We start from the raw sequence: 14,533 nt of genomic DNA, 5'->3' as shown, positions 1-14,533 counted from the left end.
GTTTCATTCCCACTCTCAGTATATTCACCTGTATTTGGACTAATACAAACACCTTGGCAACCTTCAAGAACTTTTTTTCATTAACTATTATCCATTACAATTACAACCAACCCAATCAGATCCATGATCTTTAGCTACCAAAACCTACAACTTGATAACTCATTTTGTATTTTCATTGTGAGAACTTTTATCAACTTTGATAGTTTTATGCAACTTGACTAAAATCTTGCATCCTTGACCATTTAACATGATACATGGCCCTTAATACGTCAGAATGATGCTCAAAACACTATTTTAGACATTTGACATTATTAGCCTTTTGGTTGCACAAAAAGTTGCTTGACAAATTTTCTTTCAATTTGACAACTTTTCAACCCATAACCTCCTAAACTCCAATGACTCCTCTTACATCTTGAAAGGTCAGTACGACCTTAACGCCACAATGACTCAAAATATCAAAATTCATTAATTAATCATTTTTGACAAGCATGGCTAGGTGCCTGTGCACAAAAATATCATTGCAAAAACCATTTGAAGCCTAACAAAAAACTCTCAAAACCGACAAATCACTCAAAAATAGGGTTCTTTCCAAGATGGAAGCAAAGTTTGCGGAATCAGCATTTTGTAATTTTGTCCCTTAGTTTTCTTTCTGACCTTTGGAAAACCCTCAATCATCCTAAATTTTGAGGGGGCAGCATATGAGATAGTGTTGAAGCAGCTAACGAATTTGTTCTAAGTCAAGGCTTCCATATGAGCTGAGCTCTTTGTACACCTCACCTCATGGATTCTGCTAAGATCAGATATAAAATGGATATTATGCAGTGATTTTAAAATTATAACTATTATGTACTACAATAGATGGCTCTTCAATGGGGAAGTAATGAACCCCTGCAGTTTATAGTTAATATTATAAAGTAGTTTCAAAATTTAAATTATCATTGACTATTAACATATACTACTAGCATAGTACTAGAAAACAGAAAAAAAGATGCAATTATACACGATTAATTGAGAGTCGACATGTAAAGTGATTTATTCCTTAAAAAATTGGGAGTTTTTGGTCAACAACTTTCAAAGCTGTTTTCTTTACGATTTGTTAGGTGATAAGTAACATTAATTAGCAAAAAAAATTGCAGAAAACTAGCAGGAACCTTCAAAAGCGACGTTGATGAGAAAGACCCGCAAAAATATGATGTGATTCTGTACGAAATAGACGTGCAACCCTGAAGACAACTAGGGAGGTTGGGTCGAAAGTGTTGTGAATTTTCCAAGTGTTGTAGATTTGGGAAGTAGCATGGGAGATAAGCTATTACAAACTAATTTTTTTTCTCTTTTTACGTTGAATTTATTGTATAGCTTGATTGATACAATTTCTTTTTTGACATTGATTCTATTTGTATAAATATCATATATTTAAATTGTCACAATATGAAACAAAAGAAGACTAGAACAAAGTTGCCTTATTTATTTGTTGCTATATGATCTAAAAGATTAGGGCAACAATGTTTTGACTTATTTATTTTGGTGAAAACAAAGAACCCTACAATAATTACTATCGTTTTAGGCTTGTCATTTAGGACATACAAATTGTTATGATTGATCAAATTGCTAGATATTTAAAAAGTTTTGTTGTGAAGTTTTCACATCATCCCCCCAAAATTTTTGGGGACCCCCTTTTTTTGATCGCCTTGGCAAAATTTTTGACGGTCCAAAAATTTTTGATTTTAGAATTTTTTTCGCCTTGGACGCCTTCGGGCCAAGAAGGAGGAGGTTAGATTTGTTTTCGCCCAGTTTTAACTTGATTTTCTAGAACAGGTAATTTTATCCTTAGGTCGAACAAATTTCAAAGACAATATTTTCTCGATAATTTGGACTATACTTGGCAGGATAAATTTACAAAATTTTGGACTAAAGAGGGTTTTATTTTGAAAACTTGATGTAATTATGTAATCTTTAGCATTTTCAAAATAAATTTTTAGATTTAATTGTTTCGGAAATTTTAATTTTTTGGTGAAAAATTGATTTTGTGATGGTGAAATCAAATTTGAAAATCGATTTTAGACTCTAGAGAAATGATTTAATTTTTGTTAAAAAATTAAGATTGCATAGCAAAATCGATTTAGATTAAATTGCAAAAATTGGCATTAAATGGATTAAATTTGCCTTGAAGATTTTAGAGTCTTTAAAGAAATTAGTAATTTAAAATTGAAAAAATCAATTTTGGCTTGCCAAATCTGATTTTTAATGATATATTAATTACTAAATTGTCAGTAAATGAAAACGTTTAGCATCTCCAAGGCTTTATTTATTTTATTTTTGCAATTTTGGGCTAACCGGCAATTTAAAAATGCAAATTTCATTGTGACAAAATTAAATTTTGGCTAATTATTTAATTGAGACCAGATTTGTGCACTAATTAATCAATTATTTTTTTTCTCCAGCTAGGGAAGGAGTGTGGAATTGAGTATAAAGGGGTTTCCCCTTTCTTTCTTCTCTCATTCCATCAAGTAGCTTCTTCCACTCTTGGTGATTTTGGCAAAGGGCAGTCTTCTCTTGTCCTTGGCGAATTATGTCTTGGAGTAGCTCTTTCCTTGCTTGCCGATTTTTGGGGCTGCCTCCTATCTAGCGATTTTGGAGCAGATTTGTGTGTTTGAATTTTGATTTTTTTATGCTTGGGCAAATTTTGAGGAAGGCAGCGGTTTTTCTTAAGGAAGGTGATTTTTTTTTTCAGATTTTGGCATTCTTGCAAAGGTGGATTTCCATTATTGGCAATCTGATTTTCTTCCATGAAGGCTGCAATTCTGCCCTAGGTGACTTCTTGTGGCAAATCAGAATTTCTTTCCCTAAGGCAAATTTTGTGGAGCTGCGAATTTTGTGGAGCCGAAATATGTGGAAGTCTGATTTTCTTGAGGAGCTGCTATTTTGCATCAGATCTGGACAGTATTATTTGGCAAAGGAAATATGTGATTAAAGTCTGATTTTTTGTTACATGCATGGGCAATTTCAAGTGGGCAGAATTCTGATTTTTTTAGCTAGGGCATCAATATATGCAAGGGGCTTGAAATTCTTAGGTCTGATCCAAACTCCAAAGAAGACTCGACCATTGGTAAAGGTAAGTTCAATTCATTTAGAGTTGAAAGTGGTCCTTAAGCGGATTTCGCTCCTTTGTTCTTGTCTAGTTTTGTTTCCGTTGGTTCTTCCATTCATCATCCACCACTTCATCATCCTATCATAGGTTGAACATTGGAGATTGATAAGTGTAGAATCCATGATAGGACATTTGAAGAGATAGAAATAAGCTAGACCACCCTAGGAATGAAGTTGGGAGATATAAGTGTAGTCCATCCTAAGGTAACGAAGGGGTAGAAATAAGTGGTAGTCTCACCCCTAGGTTGAAGATTGGAGATTGATAAGTGTAGTGATAGGACTTGGCGAGGCAGAAATAAGTGTAGAATCCATCGATAGAAAGAAGGTTGGAGATTGATAAGGGTAGTCCATATCACTTAGAACGAAGGGGCAGAAATAAGTGTTTAGAATGGTAGATGTTAGTGCAAGCAACCACCCTAAGGGAACAAATACTAAGAAAGAAAAAGAGGATATGATGCCCAAAACAACTTTCTTCTCGAAAATGAGGCGAATAACCGATATCAATGTCAGTACAGTAAACATGATACAGGTAAAGGACAGACTAAAGGAAGGACAATCCCCCATGGCAAAGAAGATTTACAAAAGCAGGATTGGCTACACGAAGGCAGGAAGGGATTCACCAGATCATCAAGGTTCACTGTGACAGATTTCAAATTAGAATACGATGACCTCATTGTGCTCCTCAACCGGATCATGGGCCCAACTCAAGGTATGCAATTCGAAAACTGGATGTACTTCTGTATTGATGAAATTGCAAATGGAAAGGGAAAATTTGATTGGGCTAGAATTATAAGTGAAAATCTAGAATTACAACTTAGGGCAGTGCAAAACTAGAAGCAATTCCACATGGGGTCCTAGCCCTTCTATTTGATTGCATGCTGGCAAAGGTTGAAGTGCGAGCTTTGGTGAAGAATGAAATCACGTGAAGGGCGAATTTGATTGAAGACTGAGATTCAAGAAGCTCCGCAGTTTCAAGAAGAGCAGATTAGTAGAAGAGATTTGAAAATATTTGAGGCTAGGCAAGGCTTGGCTATTCGTGCAAGCTAGCTTGGTTGGATTCGAATGGGAAGGTGAGAAGACCAGGAAGGTTAAGGAAGGCAAGGATAATGGAGGAGGTTAAGTTTGATTTCAACGTAGTGGCCAAGAGCAAGGCTCTCAAGTTGCAAAGAAGTTCACATCCAGGGAAGCCATCGAGGCCAAGGCAAGATTACCCCAAATGCATGAAGACCTCATCATTTCAGGGTTAGGACATCAAGTACAAGCAAGTTCGAGTGGTGATGAGAAAGTTTCTATGGACAAGCTCAAGCATCCAAGGCTTCACCTTATCTCAAGGATTGAATAAATTTATAAGATAAGGTTGATGAGGTGGCACTTTCATGTGCATGCAATCAAATCATGCCAAGTGTCCTATGTTCTCATTGGTTGACAAATTATCGTAATTTTCTCATTGGCCCACAAAGTTGGTGCCCTCATGTAATTGGTTAAATAATGGTAACCCTAATTAGGGTTTGTAAGATATAATCTTGGCCCTTGATTTTGCCTCTTAATCTCGGCCATTCATTGTAATTTTGAGCCTCTATATAAGGCCATTTTGCTCTCATTTGTGAGGGAGTTATGTTGGAGAATTGTTGCCAAAATACTATCAAAATTGTTCTCTATTCATTGTTGTGGCTTGCATGGTGGATATACATGATCATTTTGATGTATTGCATGGTTCTTCTCATCTCTCAAATTAAAGTAGGATTTCATTTCATGTTGTTAGAGTAGAAGTAGATGGCTAATTGTATGGTGATGTTAGTGAATGTTTGATAGGGACCTATATACTAGGCCACTAGCATCCTAGCGGCTTGTTAGGAAGCCTTGTGTGGTAATCTAGTCCAATCGCTCCTAAGTTCTACTTGTATATCATCTTTTCGCTTGTACTTCAAGTTGGGTTGGAAGATAGGTGTCAGTGTGAAAATCCCTAGAATATCCCTTAGAATCATAGCACCAATGGAGGTAGTGCCGTTGGCAAGCTTTCATTTGGTTAGATCCCTGTCCATTCCCTAATTTCTCCATCCATAGTAGTAGTAGAGAAATAAGCATTTAGTGGTAGGAGTAGTTGAAAGTGAAAGTGATCAAGGAGAAAAGAACAAATCAAGCAAGCGAAGTACCACCAAATTATCTTTGAATGAATAACGTGAGCCCGCCTACGTGATTATCAACAAATCACATCGAGATACTGAGTTAGTATCCATAGGTGTAAGGAACATTAGAGTTTTTCTTATGTCTTCATAAGTATTAACTTTTCAAGAGAGGAATTGTGTGTTTGATACTCCGTATTAGATATTCAATTGCTATATGTTATGTAGTGGTACAAAACTGACATCAAGAAGTTCCTATAAATTAAATTAAATAATCATGCAATTCAGTCTCTAAGTTTAAAACTGACATCAAGAAGTTCCTATAAATTAAATTAAATAATCATGCAATTCAGTCTCTAAGTTTAACATATACAAAGCTGTTTTGGTATATACATCTCTTCACACGTGTATATCATACCAATTTTGTACACCATTGTTCGATGAACTTGAGAGAATTCTAGAAAACAAATTCTACTTAGATGAATATTAAGATTTTCTTTTATTGAAAATATTTTGCAAAGAAAGGTTCATTCTGATTTTTGAAGAATAAGAAAAGTCCACATCATATTTTGGTGCTACTTCAAATCATAGCTTGATTGAAATTTATACAAACAAAATCAATGTGAAAACTTTGAGGCCTCCAAGTCAACTATAGAGTAGGAGGAGGTTTTGCAAGTGCCTTTGAATCATTTACATAAGTTCTTTATTATCTAAACTTAATCATCTATTCTATGGAAGTGTCGTTTAAAAAAAAGTAGTTATTGACTATTTTTGTTCAAATTTTCACTCTTTTTTTAATTTCTGATTTTTACCCGTAATTTCTGCCCTTTATTGTCCAAACACTCTACTTTGGTTTGCGGATTTATTTCCCAAATGATTAATGATTCCATGGTTAGAACAATTGAAAAATGAAAGGAGAAAACAAACAGTGATCGAAAAAGAAAACTGATGAGTTACATATATCTAATGTCCTTTTAATAGTTCTGCTAAATGAGTTTGGGATGACTCAACACTAGTTAAAGTCACTTTAAAATCCATGACATAATGTCAAAGAGTTGAAGGAAGAATAATAAAAATGAAAAAAAAAACTGGGTATTACTCACTTGAAAACTCATCCAGAAGTTTTAAAATAACTCTCTAGGTCACCCCAACTTATGACTACTGGCTAGTTTGTGAATAATTTTCCTGTGTTCTTGAGTTATGGTGATCATGACTTGGGGGCTAAATTTTTTCTTTAAGATTGATAAATAAATGTTAGCTTTTTTTCCATTGTGTTCAGTAATTGTTTTTGATTGCTTTCTTTTTTCTGAGACTTCACTTGATATCAAGTCTGAAATGAGATCTTGAGTATGGTTGGGAGATATCGTATCATTGATATAACAACTTATCTTGTATGATATATATAGTTTAAGAAAATCTTTTTTTTGGGAAATTCAAATTTTGTAATCCTTAATAGTTATGATAACAACCTTCACAGAACTTTATAAAATTTTGGTAAATCGATATTATTGAACCACTCTTAGTCAATTATCAAAATTATTGATTGTGATTACAGATCAAACATCCTTCTGTGGCTAATCTTGTTTACACAAGAGGTAGGGAACCCTTATGAGTTAATTGTAAATATAATAAATGTCATAGGGTGTTTGTCAATGAATTTTAAAAATGTTTACTGGGTTTGCAAAGTACTAATCACTAGCGACTCAAACATTTCCCCATAATTGATAGTTTTAATTTGTAGTGCCTTTTGTTTCAAAAAATGTTTTTAAAATTGTCAGTGCAATTGATATCTGCTGATTTTCTTAGTGTGCATGACATTTGTTTTGATAATGAATTTTATTTACATGTTCATGTGTGCCTAAAGACAATTCCTTGTATTTTCTTTTGCACACAACAAAAAAATCCCTTGTTAATAGGAATAATGTCTACTTTGTCCGTGTTGCATGAGACAGGTTGATATATCAAAGAGGTATTGCTTTCCAGTTTATTGGCGTGGGGAAAATAGACGTGTATTGCGAGGTCATTGGTTTGCTCGCAAAGGAAGTTCTAGATCCGAATGGTTGCCTTTGAGAGAAGATATTGCAGAGCAACTTGAATGTGCATATCGTAGTCAGGTAAGTCTCAAAATTTTAATTACTCTACCACTTAAACAATAATCAACTTAAGTAATCCCAATTTTTTTATATCTGATTATGATGTGTGGAAACACCAAGTTTATAAAAATTGAAAATGTTGTTCTATTTATGACATTCCATGCATCATAACCCAAAGTGCAGGAGCATTTTAATTTTCACATTTTGGTTTGCTTTTGTGAAATCCTAGCTTAATAGAAACAATAGTGTATTTTAAAATGCTTTGAGCATAGCATATCAACCCCTGCATATTTGAGTACACTTGTCCAACTATATATTCATCATGTTAAATCAAATTTCATGTTGTTGTTACGTGTTTGGTGGCTGTTATCAACTCTAAATTTCTAAGTGCAAGCTTGTGGTTCTCCTTCTTGATTGTTTCTCCCTTGGAGCTTCATCCATTATTTATCATTGAGAGAATTTTGCATTAAAGATTATAGCTCCATGGTGCAAGTGGTTTGGCAAAGCCTGGTTTATCTCAAGTTTGGTCATCTGGTGAAAACGTCAATCATACAAACTTTGAGCTATATGTATACCATGAATTGAAAATTTCCTATTGTTCTCATAACTGGGATATTATTTGTCTAATAGGCTTTCTGCCTAGGCTCTGTCTTTACTAATTAAAACAACGTATATTGTTACTAGCTGATCTGTAATTTGCCCTACATATTAAGGCACTCTTCACAAAAGTCATATCTGATATGTATGGATGCTGCAATCAGTCAGACCTAGTTAAGTTTTAAGTAGAGGGAAAGAAAAGATACAAATTCAAGGGGTAGCTGAGAGCTGAAATAGAATAAGTTTTGTGTTCAAATAAGGCCCTTTGTTAAAGGCTATATGCAGATTTGAGGAATGCTAATCTATATTATTTTTCTTGCAGGTGATAATCAAAGTAGACTGGATCTGATTTCTAACAATACTGAAAAGTGTATACCAAGTCTGAATATAATTCGATCTCTGATTGGAAGTCCTGATCTAATGAGATAATCATTTTTCAATTTCGATAATCATCCCTTTGATTTGGTCATCATATATATATTCATATCAAGAGGCTTGTGTTAGCTGGTCATGGCTGTTATTATCGTGTCTCTTTATGGAGAGACACAAAGGTCTATTAAGACTCTTCAAAAGTCCTGACCCTAATCAGGCATGTCTTGTTTAACTAACATATTCTTAATATAAACTTCGATCTCATGGATCATTTACTCGATTCAATTCAATAATTGCTAGATGAACATTTTCAAGGATTTATTGATTGATCTCCAAGAGATATTATGATCTGATTGCACAGAATTTCATGCTTCGATGTAATGGATAGTTTCAGTTGGATACAAGGACTGTATCTGACTGACACTATCTTAAATCAACACTCCTTCTTAGCTAGGGAAGATAACTAAGTATGAGCTAGTTTAGATATCATCTAATCACATGATATCAAGGAGTATACAGAACATCAAGTCACATGACATTCGTATATCCTAGTTGTGGTATGTACATTGACATCATGTCGCACGATGTCTACTATAACATATCATGGCATGTCTACGGATATTACGTCACATAATATCCACCATTATTATCTCATAAGGAGCATATTGATACATAACTGATATCAGGTCAGTGTGATATCTATCAATAAGTCCAAGAGATATTAACTATCAAGACATTTCCATGAATATCAAGTCAACATGATATTCATCATGATAGTGAACATTGTAAAGTCGTCACCTTACAATGTTGAATACAAATGTACATTATTAGAAAGATTGTCACCTTTCAGTAATGGACATAGGGGGCCCATAAAGTCATGGAGTCTCACACATGACAATAATGGAGTCACCAGGGATTCTCTCACGTGATGTTGTCATGGCATCATACACATGAGATCCACCATGAACTGTATCAAAGGGTGGATCCATCATAAATGTTTCCACAGGGTGTATTAAGAGCTTAGAAAGATGCATAAAGTATATCTCAGATAATCACTGATGTTGAGACTTCCTCTCAATCAAGTATTTGATCCATAACTCCAAGTTTGTCTTCAATAATGCACAAACTCCACTTTGGCAGAAGGCTTGGATAAAATATCGGTTGTCTTATCTTCAGGGAGAGTGTACCTGTGAATGAATAGCATTCCATCTTAAGCATTTGTATAAAAGCCTTTCAGTCTACACACATGGAACTTCATCTCATGAATCATAGTTTGCTTCAGTTTCCCGATCACTAGAGAAACCATAAAAAATGGTCTTCTCCTTCTGAATTAATATGACCAGGAACCTGAAGATTAAGATGAATCATGTCCTCTAATTGCTCCCCCTGTCACATACACATACTCTATTCACATTTCTCAGCATGGATGATGTCTTGTTTCAAGAGACTCAACATCTGGTACAAATATTCACAACATTGTTTATAAAAGAAATTTCTGGTACACAAATGTACATATCTTATTACATAGTAACATGAGTGAATGTAGTAAATTGTGGATTTATTGTCAGACTTGACAGCATCAAGCATTCATGACAATGTGACATTGGCCTTCTGAATGTTTTCCTTTTTCGTTGATTTGGAGTTTTACCATGCTGAGCTTTTTATCTGCTTCTGTCTAGTATCAATAGCAAGTGATTGTAGTCAACCTATCTTAGATGCAAAGAAGACCCCATATTATCTGAAATAAAATGTTTCAATTTGGCAAAGGTTAAGAATTTCTGCTTTCATTTTAATGGGTGTCCACAGAATAGCTTTATTGACTTCCACTTTATGCACTTCCGTATATAGTGTTAATAGAGCTGCATTTTTGTTTTAAACTTTTAATAGTCAATGTACTTCCATTTACACTGATTTATTACTTGTGGTAATAGTTCTATTTATGGTGGTATTTGAGTCTTTACTAGTGTCTGCAGGTATGGCATCGTCGTACATTTCAGCCATCAGGCCAATTTGCTGCCAGGGTTGATTTACGAAGTGCTACTCAGGTCTGTATTGAAAATACTTGGATGATGCTTTTATATCAAGGACACTAAAAAAAAATCTTTTATAGTAATGTACCATTTTACATTGTTTTAGTGTCTTGCATGGAATGAGATATAGTTGATGGTATGGATGCAGAGTTTGCATGCCCTCTTCACTGGAGAAGATGATAGTTGGGAGGCGTGGTTGGGTGTAGATTCATCCACTTTATTGCTAGTAATTGGTGTTAGAGGAAGTGGAATCAAGTTGAGACGGGGTTTTGCTCCATCTGGTTCACCGCAGCCAACACAGGTTGATATAATACAGATTCCTCAACAAGATTTTGTGCACAATTTAGTACCATATAAGTATAACATGTTTTGTATGCTGAATGTTTTTGACAATTTTCACTACATGGTCTTTGTTGTTCTAGTCAGACATGCATAATCCTTAATATTATCAAATGTTTCTAATTGCAATGCCATTTAACATTAACGTTTGTAAAATACATTTGTAAGAGCATGATATATTGGCGTGCTGAATGTTTATATGACCAGTGGAGTTATGTCTTAAGGTTGTATTTATTGTTAGCTATTGTCCAGATACTTTTTGTTTGTGTATGTAAACATACACAATCCTTGATAGTATTGTTACTGTCAAAATTCACACCATCCAGAGGAACACAGAATGGATAAGATGTGTGGTGAAACTGCTCTTTGAATAGAAAGAGAGGCTCATTAAATACAAACATATGGCATAATCTGTTTAATACATATTTTCTATTTACAATTTATACAATGTTCATGGGGGTGGTTTACTCATGTCAAACAAAACTAAAGAAGTCTCATGAAAGGCTGACCCACACCTCAACTCACTCAAATGGTTTTAATACGTTTTGACTGAAAGTACAGTTTTTATGCCTGGAAGTAGAGTTCTTATGCATTTTGAGTGAAATTAGACTTAGTAAGTACCACATCTATGTTAATCAACTAAAGATAAGAGACTAAACAATGCAAGTACACACAAGGATAGGATTGGTTTGAGCTATACAAAAGACTTGGTTATTTGGACCTTTAGTAAAAGCACTTTAATTTGTTTCAGCCATATACATCAGATGTTGTAGGTTAAGCATTAGTAGTTGCATTTGAAACCGTGACCACTAACCTAACAAATTCTATAATACAAAGCCTTCAAAAAAGGTTACAGTTATAATTGACTCATTAAGCACACAATGCATAGGACACAATGTAATGCTTCCTCTTCCAATCCCCTATTTTTCATCCTCAAATTATAATTCCAAGTGGAGAAAGAAATGGAATAGAGTTACTGACATCATTTACCAATTGTGGAATAATATAAATCTTGGTTGATACCCCTATAATTATGTCAGGTGATAATTGAAAGTTTGAAACATAATCCATAAGACATATTTTTGTAGTTCCATGATCTTCACTAGCAGGGTGACGCATTTCGGGGACCAAGGGACTAGGCCTAAATTTGGGGATGGTGAGGGGATGGTAGGGGGATGACGAAGGAGAAGTTGTGGGACGGGGACAATCCTACAATAAAAATATAGTTGAATTGAAATCTTTAAGGCAAAATCTTCAATTTAACATCTTTGTGAGTGACTTGTGAAGGGCCAACTAGTTTTCACGAGTAAAGTGCCATATAGAAAGCAGCATGACATTGTCCGCAATAGAGATGATGAAGGTAGTCGTGCTGTGGTGGGATGCTTGACCATGTCCCCAAGTCTTAGAAATGTTGTGCCATAGGGGATGCATGTTTCTTTTTGGGTGAGGGGGTAGGTGAGTCCTCATGGAACACTGAATATCTTCCCTCCTATTGTTAGGAACGTTAACTCAATCATATGATGTAACCAATTTCATTGATGGAATTCTTGTGAAACATATATAATGCACCTTGAGGTTATTCCTTGCCAAAAATTCCTTTGAAGTCCACTAGGAATGATAGATTCTATTCATACCTCTTCTCAATGCATCCAACAATTTCTCAGCTTTGCTCAGACAATCAAGTATCAAGGCTTGCATTTTTACTTATCATTCCATACCTTACAATGAGTAAAATAGCTTTCCTTTATACGAATTACAAATAATTAATTAGGTCTACCTATTAGGGCTTCCCCAATGCACAATTAATTACATAGGACCATGCTAAGGCATGTACGCCTTCTCAAGTAATTATACAAACTTTACATGAAGTGTTTTACGTGCTACAATATGAATATAACATTCAACAAACTACATTTTGCCAGTAAAATGCATCACATGTTACATATGAGTGACCTTTTTAGAATAATCCAAATGACTCACAAATCTGTGCATACACACACCAAACAGTCTTCTAACAAGCTTCATGCTCGCTAACATTAATTCTTGCTTGCCATCAAGCTAAAACAGAAATACTGCAACTGCCTCTAACATATTTTCCCATTCACTGGTCTGCTACCAGTCTTTACAAAACAATATGTAACTCAACCAAAATATCAAATTAAGTATAATGAACATAGACATGATGTATGCACTCCTACACCTTCTACACAAGTGTAAGCTTGCATATCCAAATCTGTTAGTCACTGCTTGCACTGAACTGATCAATGATCTGTGATATATAGAATCTGAGTTTGTCTTCACCCAAAGAACATATGTTGATATCAATGACAAAACCTGTCATTAATACATATCTACTACCACTCTAAGTGCCAATAATCTCTTCTATTTTTCAACATTCCAGAGGTTAGAGATGTTCAGGATCAGTCAAATTGACATGCTTACTATTTATAGTAAGTGTCTTCTCTGGGAAATTAAAGGTTTCTATCTTTATCAGAGTGCCTGAACAACTTGGGAGCAGTGCTGAGATTTAGTATCATTGACTAGAGTATTTATTAATCAACTTACTATCTATAGTAAGTCATTGATGAGGAGTTGCTATATCTGGCAGGGGCAGCTGAGGTCATGGCATGCCCGGTGATTGACTCTTTCAGCAGTTGGCTCAGTTTGGGGGACTTACTATCTATATTAAGTCAATTATGCTCATCATGTTGCTAGTTTGGGGGACTTGCTATCTATATTAAGTCAATTATGCTCATGTTGATTTTAGCAATGCGCTTGGACTTGGTGTTGGCAGAGTTCATCAATTGACTAAATGGAACGAGTTATTGGCTCAGGCCCAAGGTATCAATTATTAATAAAGAATCTTTTATTAATAATTATCTGTTAAAGTTATAATATAAAATTTTATTAAGCGGGCGCCAATTGACACAATGAAGTGCACATTATTAAATGTTATTTGACTTTGTTAAAGGGGGTATTTAATGATCATCAAGTCAAATTATAAAGTGCATTTGAGGGAGATATAAGTGATTATTAAAATATACTTTATGTTTATTTGTTGTGTACCAAGTGGAGGGAAATATAGTTAGAGATTATATTTCGATACCTCAAAAGCAAGTGCAACAAAAGAAAACTATTTTATAAGTCATGAAAGGAGTATTCAAGAAGCTACTGTCCAATTGGGTTTGGAGTTATAAATGTATTCATTGCAAGGTGAAAAGGATTCTATTGTGCATTTTTGATTTTGACGAATTTGGTTATTGGGCTGAGCCTAAGGTTTGAGCAATTGAAGCTAGAAGAATTGAGAATTTGTCCAAGTATTTTGCACTTTGAATTGGTTGGTCTTTGCTTGTGAATTGTGCCAGCGTTAATCTCATCCAGAGGTTAAGTTTGCACTAAAATTGGTGACCAATTTGTGAAGAGGATTAAGGGTTTCATCTCACATGTTTTTGCAAGGACAAAGAACAGTATTTTGTGCAGATTGCAGCCTTTTAGAGGTCTTATGTTTGGGGTTTATAGAGCCACCATTCATCTATAGAGCAGCAGGAGTCATGGGGCAGTGTTTAACATCTATGAGGCACGTTTCTGCTGTTCGGTGCCTTTGTTCACAAGTTGTGAGCCTTAGAGACAATCTGTGATCATTACTAGAGGGCTGCAGAACAATCTGCAATGTTTATACATGCATGCAATGTGTTACAGGTTCCTCATAGTAAGTGTCAAATATACTTCAATTGCATTGTCTTTGACATTATAAACATTTCAAGGAATAATGAAATATAGCATTGTAATTAGCCAACTTTTCAAGCATTGTTATTTGAAATTTCATGTATGG

At 34.7% G+C, this 14,533-nt stretch overlaps 1 protein-coding gene across 3 annotated transcripts in view; it reads left to right on the top strand.

Moving 5' to 3' along the window:
* SGR2 (shoot gravitropism 2 (SGR2)) overlaps positions 1 to 14,533 on the top strand; it is a 253,555-nt gene that overhangs the window by 61,191 nt on the left and 177,831 nt on the right. For all 3 annotated transcript variants that reach the window (XM_089788115.1, XM_089788114.1, XM_089788113.1), the window contains exons 4-6: positions 7,223 to 7,384; positions 10,306 to 10,377; positions 10,511 to 10,663. In XM_089788115.1, coding sequence (XP_089644241.1) covers positions 7,223 to 7,384; positions 10,306 to 10,377; positions 10,511 to 10,663 — 387 coding nt within the window. The remainder of the gene's footprint in view (positions 1 to 7,222; positions 7,385 to 10,305; positions 10,378 to 10,510; positions 10,664 to 14,533) is intronic.

Source organism: Cupressus sempervirens, chromosome 6 (genome assembly GCF_028749045.1).
Source record: "Cupressus sempervirens isolate cs-2001-9-10 chromosome 6, ASM2874904v1, whole genome shotgun sequence".
NCBI lineage: Eukaryota > Viridiplantae > Streptophyta > Pinopsida > Cupressales > Cupressaceae > Cupressus > Cupressus sempervirens.
Note: the sequence above shows the minus strand (reverse complement) of the source record. Positions and strands in the feature narration are given on the sequence as shown.